Source organism: Gambusia affinis, linkage group LG06, assembly GCF_019740435.1.
Source record: "Gambusia affinis linkage group LG06, SWU_Gaff_1.0, whole genome shotgun sequence".
Taxonomy (NCBI): Eukaryota; Metazoa; Chordata; class Actinopteri; order Cyprinodontiformes; family Poeciliidae; genus Gambusia; species Gambusia affinis.
Genome location: NC_057873.1, coordinates 7,494,081 through 7,508,789, shown reverse-complemented (window position 1 = coordinate 7,508,789; position 14,709 = coordinate 7,494,081). Strand labels below are relative to the sequence as shown.

At 35.5% G+C, this 14,709-nt stretch overlaps 1 protein-coding gene across 1 annotated transcript in view; it reads left to right on the top strand.

The window, feature by feature from the left end:
• The window catches only part of gbe1b (glucan (1,4-alpha-), branching enzyme 1b), a 112,613-nt gene that overhangs the window by 55,872 nt on the left and 42,032 nt on the right, over positions 1–14,709 (top strand). Inside the window, exon 12 of the mRNA XM_044119717.1 lies at positions 80–251. Within this exon, the coding sequence (XP_043975652.1) occupies positions 80–251 (172 nt within the window). The remainder of the gene's footprint in view (positions 1–79; positions 252–14,709) is intronic.

Sequence of the window (14,709 nt, the reverse complement as noted above, 5' to 3'; positions counted from 1 at the left end):
TAATCCTATCTCACTTTACAGTGCATGCAGTCAGCATCTTTTTCTGCTGTGAATAATGAAATATCACACACATTTTCAGGCCCTGGTTGGTGATAAGACCTTGGCCTTCTGGCTAATGGACAAAGAGATGTACACCAATATGAGTACCCTGGTTCCCATGTCGCACATCATCGACCGTGGAATGCAGCTGCATAAGATGATCCGCCTCCTCACACATGGCTTAGGTGGAGAGGGATACCTGAACTTTATGGGTGAGTCATCACTATAACACAGAGAATCTATAGTTACAGGGGTGTATAAGTTGCACTTTTTCCAAAATATATGAATACAAACAAATTGTGCCATGTTTTTATTTTGTCTTTTATTAGGATATTTATATTAATGCTGCAAATAGAGGCAACGTCCAATTAAAAATGCTGAAAAATTACTACTGATAAGACAAACAATTTTTTTTTGCTGCACCATGTTATAAAGAATGAGGCCTGATTACTTTTATTTCAAAAAGCACTTCCTGCGCACAGCATGATAATAGCTTGTCTGACATGCACATTTACTAGTGGCTTCCCATTACATGCTACAGCACAGTTCTACTCTGCACGGCTCTTCCCCGCATCATTTTCTACAGCAGACAGTAATTTCTCAACCTGCTCCGCTCTCTGTAATCCCACTGTCTGTGAAGCTTCAGTAGCATAGATGCTTAAATTTCCTGCATCCGTTGGCTTACTTGTGTTTATTTTCTTTTACTTTTTGATCTGAGGTTTGCGAGCTGGTTGATGATTGATTTGAGAATTAAGATATAAAATCACTGTGTTTAATCAGTCTTTTTAGTAACAGTTATCTAGCATGATTTCTTTAAATTTAGAAACTTAACATTTTTGATGCACCTAAAGAATAAGATGAGGGAGTACTTGTTTAATGAATTGTGTCTGAATAATCTTATTCAGTGTCTTTCGTTGACGTTGTTTTTTGTGATCGATTGAAGCCAAAGCTTAAACTGAAATAAAAAAATCAAGGTATTTGTACAGCTTTGAATAAGTTTAGAAATGCAACTAGCTCACAATTTTGCAGCCATATAAGTTATTACCATCTGTTGTAGTTCTTAAGTAAGAGATGTTGTAATGCAAAAACAATTTGACAGATTGAAAAAAAAAAAAACACAAAAAAAGAACTGCATTACCACCAATACTATTGTCCTGAAGGGAAAGACCTGGCTAGTGGATTTCCACAACATATTTACTCAATTAAAAGAAACTGAAGGGCAGCATTTCATTTTAGTCCAACATTTTTTTTTTTTTTTTTAAATGAATGAACTAAAGATAAACCAAAGCAAGATGCTGCTGCCTCCATAATTAACAGTAATACTGGTGTCAACCAGGTAATGAACATTGCCTGTTTTTCTTCAGAAATGAATCATCTCTAATCTACGGAGCATCCCTATGTTTTCACACTTTTTATTAGTAACGGAGATAAGAGGGGTTTTGGGGACAGTGATGCTGCATCCTTTTTGTACCATTATCCCAATTTGTGCTTTTATACAATCAGATTCTGGAAGTATACAGACAATTGCTTTGACTTTAGTGCTTGGTTTTTATTCTGATATGCTAACTTTCACAGGAAGTTTGAACAGTTCCAAATCCTGTTGAGTTGACTGAATTTAAATCAGCTAAACCTAAATCAACTTGCAAGATCGTCTCAAGGATGATCAGTGGAAATCATTGAGTAATAGCAATTATTCTTGATACTTGATATAACCTATTGCGTTTCAGGGTTTTCAACTTTCCTAAATTACCCAAAACATGTTTTCAGTGTGTTATTGTAGACTATTTTGTCAAGATTAAAGTTGAAGGAACAACACTTTATCAGTTTTAGAATACATCTGGTGTAAATATTTCAAGTTTGCACCGTTATTGCATTTTGCTTTATTCATTGTGTGAGCTGACAAAAGGAATCATTCTGCAGTGAACTTTGATGTCGTCCTCCCTAATTAGGTCATGTTTTACAATCAGGGCACATATTTGTGTTGTTCAGGTGACATTAAAATGCTGAAGAGGTGAGCAAGGTCATTACGTGGCAGCTCACACTTTTTTCCTCTATTGAAACAGGCGAGGAAAATGCTTCTGGATCCCTGTCATGCACTGTAATCCAGCTGCATTTGAGCATTTGCCCGCAGGCAGACACAACGCTCCCCTAAGTGTTCAATGAACAGATAGAAAAATGCATTTACTCTCCTGTCTTTCACAGGCAAGCAGGCGGTTTAAGACAAGCTGCTGCCCAGAGAAGAGCAAACAAACATTCCTTTAGAATAAATAGTTCAGTGGCTTATATAGAGATTGTATATATGAATGCTTCTTTTTGTGAGCAATGTATTTTATTAATCATTTTTGTATTTGTCATTAGTTGTTTAATTTCAAGATTAGCTGCATTGCTTTTTAAAACATGAATTTTATTCAGTCCCATAGTAATTTAAAAGAAAATGCAACACAAAGAGCTCACTTGTCTAATTTGTTGTTTTCCTTTTCATAAAATGTGTCTGAAGGAGCTGATTGGAATCACAAGAACATGTTTGAAGTTGAGTTGACCCCACTTTCCTGAATTGATTGTGAATTGTGGGACAAAAATCAGATAGATTGCTTTTATTCCCTAAATGGATCCGCTCTGCAGTCACTGTTGAGATGCACCTCATTTGCAACTCATCATCTGAACCAGGGCATGACTTTATCTGCTCCTGCTGGTAAAGATAATAAAGTCATAATTAATTACATACCGTGGGAAGTTGACCTTGAGTGCAAGGAATGCAGTTCCTTGATTTTGAAACACTCAGATTTAATGTAAATTGTATTGCACCTTTGATTATGCTTTACAAAAATGTTCACACTCCTTGTAACTTTCCTTGACATTTTGTCTCATTACTAACCAAATTTAAAATTTTGTGTTGAACAAAAATGATTCATGGTTTTTAGCAAATACCCATTTAAAAGGTGTGGCAAACATTTGGATGTGGGCCCCTTAAGACAATTCTTAGGAGAATCAACTTTTGTTCCTTTAAAATCTGCAAGTCTTACGGTGTGTAATGCTATAAGTCTTTAAATTAAAAATTTTTACCTATTCTGTATGTGGCACAGCTGAGAATTAGATTTGGATTTGAACTTGGACCTGCTCTTTCTGTCACATGAACCATTCCATTGTAACTTTTGTTCATGGTTATTTTCCTGCCGGGAAACACTCAATTAAACAATGTCTTTCTTTTTGCCACTCTTGCATGATAGCAACATTTGTAAAGCACAAAACTTTCATGGATACTCCTCTGGAGGAGAGTTTAGATCAAGCCTAAAAAACCAGACCTGGCATATAGGCTCTGTGTCCAATCTCTATCCAGCAAAATCCAGCAGTGTAACTTCTTTAGTTTTTAGCTTTTGGTTAAGACCTTCCAGCTCCATTTTGTCTCCATTTTTCATTTTAGTAGCCACAGGTTGAGTAAATTGCAAATTACCTGGGGGGTGTGAGTGATAGGAGCGGAGTTGCGTTCACATTTACTGTGCATTTACTGCAGTGCCGTGTTCCTGTAGACTCTAATGAACCTCTACACCTGACTTTCTTCCTCAACTGAGTAAGTATCCAAATCCTCTATTTAATAACAACTTTTTACAGTGCATTGTCGTTTTCTCCTTGTTGTATATGTTGTAGGCTTATAAAATGCACCACAGAAACCTTAGCCCGACTCAATCATCACGCAAACAATTTTCAATTTTTATCAAGCTTGAATTTTTTTTTTTTTTGGACTTTGGTCATAAATCTAAACTCTACTCTAGAGTAACCATGGGAGTTTTGGCTGTGTCTGACTTCTCAAGGTAGTATATTGCATTAGATTTTATGGGGGGACACTAATATAGATGGTGTTGAATAGAAATGGACCCTAGATTGGAGATTTCTTTCCATCCACCAGAGGATTTGGTTCCCTGGTCTTGGCTGAACTTTTTAGTTTAGACAGATATTTTTACCTGCCTGGATTTCAGCACAAGACTCTGTTCCCCTTGGTGGTGTGTGTTACGGTAAGAAATTCCGCTACTTGGATGAACGTGTTGGGGAGGTTTGGACAGAGCGCAATCAAAACAGCTTTTCTCTTTGGATAGCTCTAACTGGACAGCTTTTAATGATTAGAATGTCAGAGGATTGACCCCATGTGGGTTGCTGAAGGACAGTTGAAAGTAATTATATCTGATTCTTTGGCGAAAGCATTGCTGAAAGGCACTCTCTGCTGCTCTCTTGGTGCTTTGACTCCCCCACGGATTTCTGTGCCACATTCATTTTCAGTTAATCATTACAGATTCAGAATGATGAAGGGATGAGTGATGAATACCTTCAAAGTTTATTTGACAATGATCTGATTAAGTCCACTGAATTTCTATAAAACAATCTATGAAGTTGCACCCATTTGAACTAATCTCAAACTTCTACAACTTTAATTACATTTAAAGATGTATTTAGTAGCATTTACAAAGATTGTATCTGATTATAGATACAGTGTCCTTTTTAAAATGACACCTCAGCCTGACAAAGTCATAATGTTACCCCTCTCAATGTAGAAAGGTGCGTTTCATAGATAATTTCAAAAGCACAATGATTGCTTAAGAGGTTGGAAAGAACTTTTAGAGGCTTGAACTACTCTTAAAGTAAATGCCATCCCCACCCTATTGGGACTGTGGAACGGTTTCCACTCACATGTTGGCTAACATGTAATCAAAGGGAAAGGCCCTTTGAATCAAAGCATGTGGAGATCCTTCCTAAATCTGAGAAGTAACTAAATAATTCTGCTATTTTTATTCATACCATTTAAATCATTTGTGCTAATTCCTGCATTACACTATTATTCAATTTTGCAAACAAATTTAAAATTATTAAACATAAATTTATCCTAACCGGCCTTTCCATTGCTTTTTTTAGTTATTGTCACAAACTGGGCTCATGTTTGTGGCAAATTATAGCTAAGCAGAGCTTTTAATATTCTTGTTTGGGTGGCAGTCTGGTAAGTCTCCAAGCACGAGATGCATTTTCAAAATTAACCAACGTAAATTAATGTTGATTATTTTTCAAAAATATTTTGGGTCACTCTTTTCTATTTTCTAATGTTTAAGTTTTAAGAATATCTAGAACTAGTGCTATTATGCACTACTACACACTACCAGCACTTTAAAATTTTACCCCGATGTCGGGGTCGGTGTGTACCGGGAATTTTTCTGGTGTTGTAACAGGTGTTAACAGGTCTGCGTTTCCCCAGCAGTATGTTCACCCCCCCTACAGCGTCACCTGTGTAAGCAGCAAAAAACCTGTATGTGACATCAGCAGTCTTTTTGCAGACAGCCTCTTATGGGAGATATTGTCGAAAAATGTGATAAACAAGACTTACAAAACTCAGAAACGGAAAAAATGGGACATAGAACAGAACAAAGAAGTAGATGTGATTCAGGGCATGAAAACAGAGACTCCAGCACTCAATAGTAGAAAATCAAGGGCTTATTTGATTGGTAGACCTGGTGATACAGGGGGATGATGAGACAGGTGAATGGCACAAGTGATTATTACTGGTGAGCGTGAATACAATAGAAATGGGAGGCAGACTAATAACAGGAGAGAAACTAAAGAGGACAAATAAAGTATGCTAACACAAAGTACAAAATTCAAGAACAAACTAAAATTAAATAAAAAAGAATAAACATGTATTACAAGACCTATTCAGTAATGATTAATATATGGGACTGAACAAAACATGGTAAGAGAGAACTGAAATGAAACAGAACATCATGAGAGGGAAATAAATATTCAGGGAGGGAAACAACAATTAGCTATGAAATAGAGCTCAAAGAAAGAATTAGGAAACTATGAAGCATTAATCATCCATAAGAAACAATCAAACCAAAAGTCAAAACCCCAAACACAAAACAATTATGGCACCACTGTGAACCCCTCAAACATCCAAGTCAACACAAAATAGTCCATCCATCTAGATAGATAAATGTATATATATATATTTACATAATGGGTAAGATGCTATTGCTAACGTGCCATGGGCTGGTTGAGGCCAGACCTAATACTGAGAAAAATACATTTTACAGACCATAATAGTAACAAAGAATTTCTCACTTCTCTGTGTTTTTAGGGAATATCTCTTTTCTGTTATTTTTCATGTCAATGTTAACGCCATGAAACTATGAACTTAACAAGTGACTCTAAAACACTTTGAATTTGATTTAAAAACTAGCTTTGTTCTTAGTAATTTCTTTACAAGAAAAGTATTGCTCTACAGATTAATAGGCAGATCTGTATAAATATATCTCACATGTTTCTATTTCTTATTTGTTTGACATTAAGACAAATACTTGCACTTTTTTTCCGAATTTATTAAGGCACTGTCTAGAACTGATACTTTGATATATTCTATCAAAGTGTAAAGATGTACAACCAGAGCAAATAATTTAAAATTTTCTAATTAAAATGAATTTTGACTTACAAATATAATGCTACTGTCTTATTAAGACAAGGCTATAGGTATTTCATCCTGAACAATATTAAATCAGAGAATTGGAGAGTTAATGTATGCTTAAAATCACTCTTGAAATGTTTCCAGGTTTAGGCCATTGTGAGAGTGTTTGAGGAAAATCCTTTATGGGAAAAAACAAAAGAAAATCAAGTAAATCTGAGATGACTTGCCATGTCACTGGATCAATAATGGTGGAGTCATTTAGCCTGTGCTGAGCAAGAGCAAATTATTTGAGCTAGCAAATCAATTTGAAGTGCATAGCCTAGAAAAACCATTCATTTACTCATGGCCACTAGCAAACACCACAGAGCAAGAGGACAAAGGGGGTGTTCACTTTCTGTGTGCTGCTGGATGGATACAGTAAAAGATGTTGGAGCGTCAATGACATTAAAGCACCAAGTGGCGTGGCGCTAATGAAATGCTTCAGTGGGTTTATCACTACATCAGCAGGGACAAAATGAAAGTGCTCTCACTTCCTGACTTTCAGGGCTCATGGAGACTTAAGATAACCTTGCAGATTTACAGTCTAAGTCTCTGAGCTGAAACTTCTCCCACCTCTTTGCATTCACAGAGGACTACAGTGCAACAGGCAGCCATTCTATTGCAGCCTTGAAGAGTGAATTGAAAACCGGCACTTCTTTCTCATACATTTCAAATGTATAATCCCTCTTAGAGCTGACTATTCTTGCTTGCTTGGGGATTCGGATGAGTGTGCCCGTCCCGCCTCCGTTATTTAACCAGGAACAGTTTTTTAATGTGCAAACTGAGAGTAGAAGAGACATTATCATAATAACATGAGATAAATCTAGAACAATTCTTAATCATCTGAGTATAACATCTGTAGCTTCTTTTTTTGTTGTTGTTTTGCACTGCAACTAAAACCTGTTGTGACTCTTGCTCTCTTGTCCCCTCATTGATCTTCCTTTGCCAGAATCCCTCCAATGGAAAACACATTGATCCTTGGCTCCTTCTTGTGCTGCTAATTACTGAGGGGACTGTGTCACTGTCAGGCGGTTAACTGATGCAGGGCTGTGCAGACAAGTAATGGGACGTGCCAGCTGAAATGCTGTCTGACATAACTATGTGGAGGCACATCTGGTTCTACCTGTAATAGCATAATTATTTTGATTCTTATTGAAACTGACAAAAAAAAATCTAATTAGCATTATTGCCCAACAGGTCTATTTTGCAAATTTTAATTTGTTTGAAAAAAATTATCTTTCAGGCAGTTTTCAATTGTTCATCAGAGAGGTCGTTTTAGAGTATTAATAATTAGGGGGCTAATAAGGCATTAATGCTGCAATACTTGTCACTGTCAAAGTGATATTTGCCCTGACAATTCATACTATTCAGCTGATGTCAGTAGTTCATTTTGTCAAGTAAAGAAGCAAATACTCCAGACACTGCATATAAAGGAGTGCTATTTGCTTTACATCCTGTCTGTGAGACTTTTATTTTGAAGTAAGATGAGAGTAGTAAGCTCAGTTTGTCTTGGAAATTTGAGCATTGATCTGGGAATGATAAACATTTTCACAAAAACAGTTAGTAACAGACTTTTAGCTTCTATTTTCAGTAGTATTTTCAATACAAACTGTCAGAAATTCTAAGTAACAGCTTACTTTTGTTATGCTGTGTTACTTTTGGGGTATTTTAAAGTTACAAAAATGTTAGGTACAGCATAGCAAGGCAAATTTATTTGCATAGCACATTTCAGGAACAAGGCAACTCAAAGTGGTTTATATGATGAAAATATAAAACAACAAAACCAAACAAAATTACACATCATTGACATAATGAAGAAAAGTAATTAAAAGTTGGAATGCAACTCTTAGCTTTGGTTTGACTTTTTGAGCTTTATGTTGTAATATCATTCCCTCATCAAAACTATAATTCCAGCCATTCTGGAAAGCCTAAATGCTACCACAAAGCGCTGCCTATGTACACAAAGCTCCTTATTCTTCAATTTGATTTAGACATGTTTACGTAAATGGGATCTCAACACTGTGATTAAATGCTGCCCAATCTTGATGTCTATCTGTAGCTCCCCTGAAGTTGTCAGATGATTCTAGGTTGATGTTTGTCCCAAAAGATGTTTTAGTTCAAACAAAGACACACTTTCTATTATTTAATTTCTTTGTAGATAAGCTCCAAACTAAATCTATACTTAGTACTTTGACAAGAACATGAGCTGTCAGACAGAGATTGAAACAATTCCTCAGGTTTGCTTGAAAAGACAATAAAACTGATAACAAAATTCTACTGAGCAATAACAGACTTACACTTATTTGTTTTGGGAAGCTGCAACAAAGCTAGAATGATATTTTAATGATCACAAACAATCATTTTATATCACACTAAAACACCTGGTGTTATATGCCTGGTGGCAATGCTGGTAATATCTAATGTTGGCTTTATTTATGTGTACATCAGGGTGAGAATCCATCACAGCTTCTTCCTGGACAGTATAATACACTGTCTGCTTTATTTCCTCTCTGGGCAGGCAGAAGAAGGTGATTATTACGGTGATTAATGCAGGCAGATGGGAGGAACTGTGCTGTGTTATTGTAGCGAAGAGGGAAATGATTGCCTAATGGAGGTGTGTCAGATGTAGTTCTTTAAAGCTGAAATCAAAAAAGGAGTCAAAGGCTTCCATGGGTTGCCGTATCAACTTCTGAAGCCAAGCAATCATCTTGGCTAGACTTTAGGAAGTACAACATCTGAAAATTGAAACAGATGAAAGAACTCGGCATACATGTGCTGTTAATGAAGTGTATCTTTTAAAGAGCTGCTTATCAGAGCTCTGGCCTCTATCGTAGCTTTGTGTTTTTTTTGCTAAGAGAATTTTTTTCTGTCTTAAACCTTTTTGTTTTTCTTCCTGAATTTGTGTGCGTTGTGTGTGTCTGGCTTCCTTTTGCCTTTTATGGTAAAAAAAAAAATTGATATGACAAGGACTGCTACTAACTAATTAAAGAAAAATCCCTCATGCAGCAGTTTCATACTTTGAAATGCAGCACTATGCAAAAGCCAACCCCTTATTTATTTCCACAGTTACTGCAAAAAATATTCACTATGAATATTCAGTGAGATGTTATTGTTTGCTGATCCATGTTTCAGGTCAGGTCTTTCCAGCAGGTGACATAAACTGCGGTTTAAGTTATTTCCGTTAAGACTTCCTTATATTTATTTTAACTGTGAAATAATTTCAGTTTGAACGGCAGTTGAAAAAATGATCTATGTGATTTTTAAGATGCAAGTCTGAGATTTGAACCTGAGTCGCACTTGGTTGCAAAACAAAGGCTGAAAACTTGACTTAGACATGTTCTAAAGATTTGATTTGATTTATACTCGCACAGTAAAAATAAGAATACATGACTTCGAAGATTCACCACTTAGACTCTGTCAACTTAATACATTTTATTTTTTTAACTGTTGAGATAAATGTTTTGAAAAAGATCATTGTTAATGATTGTTAAATTTGTTCCCGCTGTATGAATGCATTATTTCCTGCTCTGATCACCTGTAAAATTGCTTCACTGAGCTGTGTATTGTGTACCTCAACCAGATATAATCCTTCTGAAACCTTGCTAGGTATCTTAGTGCATGTGTGCATTATGAAAACAGATGAGAATGTCAGTACATTTACAGGTCAAGAGGGGGGAAAAAGTTTTGGCCCAGATAATGGTGGCATAAAATTTCCTCTCACGGGTAAATAAACACCTGCAGCACACTGCATGCCAATTCAGCCAGCATTTGTAGAGAAATAGCTTTGCTACAATACAAAGTTTGCAGGGTAATATTTAGATACCATTAAATAATGCATGCGTTAGCCATCTGTTGAACTATTTCACTGGACAAATTAAACATTCACATTTCTATTAGTCACTGACAATAAATAAAATCCCAGTAAAATGAGTTGTGTAAGTGCAGGGAACCATTCTTCCTACCTTGATCTCTAGGGCTGTAATGTTTTACAGAGATTTCTCAATAGTACATAATCTTTGATAATTTTGCAATTTTGAGAGGACCTCATGTTCAGAAGTTGCTCTGAATTGCATCACAAATGGATAGACCCCAGATGGCCTTCATATCTATGGAAAATGTTTGAATACCTGTGTAATGCATTTGTGCCTTGCGTTTCGGTTGGAGTTTCATCAGTAGTATGTAAAGTCCCTTTGTGATAGCTTTTTTTTTTTTGTAGTTTGAGCTACACACCACATAACTGATCTATTTTATTCTTACTTCTTTATATAAAAAAGGACAATGCCTTTGTGGTAGCTCTCACTTCGAGATGTACCAAGTGCAACTCAGTGCAACAGAGACCCTTTTCTCTAGGGCATGCTGAAAGTAATACTGGGAAATGCAGGAACTCAAATGTACTGTAGATATTTACAAGCCAGTGTGATAGAGGATGCAGTAAAGTTATGAAATATGCATTAAACACCTCATATTGATGTTTGACATCTGAGTGTATTTTTTCTAGCAGAGTTCCCTGAGGTGATCATATACTTCATTTTTAATGTATTACTTCGAGTGGAGAATCTAGAACAGAGCTTGAAAACATTATTCTATGCCTCTCTTTATGTAAAAGCCTTCTCAGCCCATAGAAAACAATGCTTACTTTGACTGGTATTATTCGATGAGAAAAAGCAGTTTTTTTTTTTTTTTTTTTTCAAAGAATGTAGTTTTCTCTGCCTCGCATTTTCAGGTTGTTATCCAAGGTAAACAGAGTAGTATTGTCTAATTCTAATTCTCTGATTTGAAGAGAGGAAAGCAGACTAGTTTCTTGTGTTCTTTACACAGAAATCAAATCTATTGAGATATCTACTTTATATGAATACGTTAATTCATGTTTCTTAATTTAAAATAAATTTAGCTTAGTGATGGAAGAAGTTACTTTATTTTTGTCTACTGTGATCACAATCTTGATGCTCAAGAATGTTTACTTCTCCAAATGTAAAATGAGATTATTTTAACTGGGGTAACAGAAATTGATTGGAGGAGAGAAACTGGTAATGATTGATATGGTTCCAGGAAGTTGGGCTTAAATAAAATGTCACAACTGTGTGTGCGTAAACAAGTTTTGGGAATGGGGACATTATGGACATCTGGTCAAATGATGTAGCTTTGTTTTGCATAAAAAAATGTTTAAAACATTTTATGCCAAAAGTGACAAATACAATCCAAACATGGAATTTGAGAAGAAGTGGTTAGATGATATTGAGCTAGTATGTGAGAAACTGAAGAGATTGAAACTTTTCCTGGACCCATCCATCATCTTACCACTGGATTAATTTTTAATAAATAAAGCAGAAAAATGTATGGATGTGACAGGAACATCCTGGACTAAATCCTGGCCCACTGCCAATGACTAGTTCTATGGATTATGAACAGTAGATTAGGAGGCATATATTAGCTGCCTGGTAGTAAACGGGAAAATATCAACTTTTATTTATAGCCCTTCTCATGTTAAACATGATGCTTTGTATGAATTGTGCTTGCTACTTGTGGACTAGTGTCATTACACAACATTTTAGATTAGAATATATAATCATAGCTTCATCTTTCAAAGATTAAGAGGATGATCTAAATCTTAAATTAAATATTGTATTTGCCAGAATATTTTGCTGCTTCATTAACTCCACTGTTACGCGCATAGAACAACAGCAAAATGTAATTTAACTTATTATTGATGTGGTCTTTTCCTTGCTTTTTATTTTTTACTGAGGGCCTACAAATTGCATATTTGACTATTTTTAGAAGTAATTTTTTTGTTTCTGTAGGTTGAGAATGTGGTCAGGGATGAAAAGACCAGGACATCATGTACAAATGAATTATCACAGATCGTAAAACATAACTGTTACTTGTTTCTGAAACCTATAATTATTCTGGATATGCTTGCAGGAATGCTCTTTTCAGAAGGCGACATTTCTTCTCAGCTTGAGCAGTAATGCTTTTTTCAGACAAAGTAGAAGGACCAAACAAAACAAGATTCAAATATAGATGCCACATTCATCTTGATTTCTCATCTGTTGGTGACCAATGAAAAGTTATCCACTCTGACAGGTATTGTAAAGAGACAAGCAGGTTAACATTTATACGGATTAATGGAAAAATAATCTCTATATTCAGTTGGTTTACAAGAAAGAAACAAGGAATGTTACTTCACTTTATCATTTCACTCATAGTCACCATTTTAAAATGAATTTGACCATATTTATATTCAGCTGTAAATGTATGGTGTGCTTCTTTGTTCCGTCTGTGATGTTATTTGTATTTTATGTTGTTTGTTTCAAAGGTGCATTTTGTAAATTTTATTTTTTTAAAACAACTGTTTTTACATGTTTGTTAAAACTGTCACCTTGCCATGGTAGCATGTTATGAAATAGATGATCTTTGAACAGATCAATCTGTTCCTCCTCCTCCCTGAGCTACTATTGTTGTTTGAAGAAATCCGCCGCTCCTGGTTTGCTAAGACAAGCAAAAACAACCAATCAGAGCCAGGAAGAGGGTCTTAGCTCTGTCTATCTACCTCATGTTCTCACAGTTAAATGTGCAAATGGCAGAGAAACAACTTACCTTTACAGGAAGACAGTTTACCTGCCATCATCATCATTGGTCATAATAACTAGGCTGAGGATTCATAACATGAAATAGCAACGACACACTGACAGGTGATTGACAGCTCTAAACCCTCCTCCTGGCTCTGATTGGTTTTTTCTAGTTAGAAACCGGGAGAAGGCAGAGGAGTTGAATTTTTTTCACAGATTACATGCATCATGCCATATTGTCCCGACATAGTGACAGTTTCAAGAAATATGTAAAAAAACAAAAAAGAAAAGTTTTATAAAAGTTGCATATTGCAGCTTTAATGCTCAATAAAAATTCAATAAATATTTAAACAACAAAAAGGTTACCCAGTAATTAGAGGAATAATATAGTTAAAATCAAAAGGCAATGTTTATTATAACTGCAGCAGTGAACAGTTCAGCTAGAATCATATTAGGACATGTCAGAGCTTCAGAGTGACATGTAATTTATCAAAACAGACAAAGAAGAAGAAATTTAGCTAAACTGTGACCCAGTTACTTCAGAATCCTGGTTTTGTTTTGCTATTGCAATAATTTACATGCACCCAAAACTTTGTTGCTTGAAGTTGGACACAGTCTCACAACAAACCCACACGAGCCTCTGTGTTTAAAGCACAGATTTAACTGTAGTTTTCATGATAAGATCAGATGATAACAGTACAGATGGTAACTGTATTACAAAATTATATGCATACTGGCTGTAACATTAATTGTCATTTCAGAACTTGAATAAATCTGAATGGAGTTTGACCTTTCTTCACTCACAATGCCAAAAGATTACATACCATGCTATGTGATTCATAATGCAATTTAAAATAACAGCAAGGCTGACCAAAGTGCAATAATAAAACAACAAAGCTAAACATAAAAGGCTAACGGTGGCCAGAGAACAAGAGGTGCACAAATGCTATATAAGAAAAAGAAACATCAAAAACAAATAAAGCAAGTACAAATGTAAAAACTGTGAGGTCAGAGTAGGCGTCTCACACTGGGTTGAAAGTCAGGGAGTAAAAATGTGTTTTTAAACAAGATTTAAAAAACAACAAGAGAAGCTGCCAGGCTGACAGGCAAAGCGTTGTTCAATTTTGGTTCTCCCACAGCAAAAGCTTTGTCACCTCTAAGTTTTCCTTTGGAACGGTTAAAAGCAACTGGTTTACTGACACAAGGGAGTGAGAAGATATATATATATATATATAGCCTATATATATGGATGAAGCAGTTCAGATAGATAAGATGGAGGAAAATTATTAAAAGACTTAAAAACTAATGGAAGAATTATAAAATGGATTCTGAAATGAACTAGGAGCCAGTGAAGTGAAACAAAGCCAAGGCTGGAGAAATGTGTTCACATTTACTTGTTCCAGTTTTAAAAAAAAGTGGAGCAGCAGCATTTTGCACCATTGGTATGCAACTTATGAAAGCCTGACTATTGCCATTATGGGGAGTTTTGAAAGTATGCATTACTGTCAAATTTTTTTGAAAGATTGAGTCAGAGATGATGCTTGTTTCAGATATGTAATTTTCTTGATGACCATGAACCAATCATTGTTCTTTAAGATTTAAAACCTTTTTGACCACCTGTGCTTC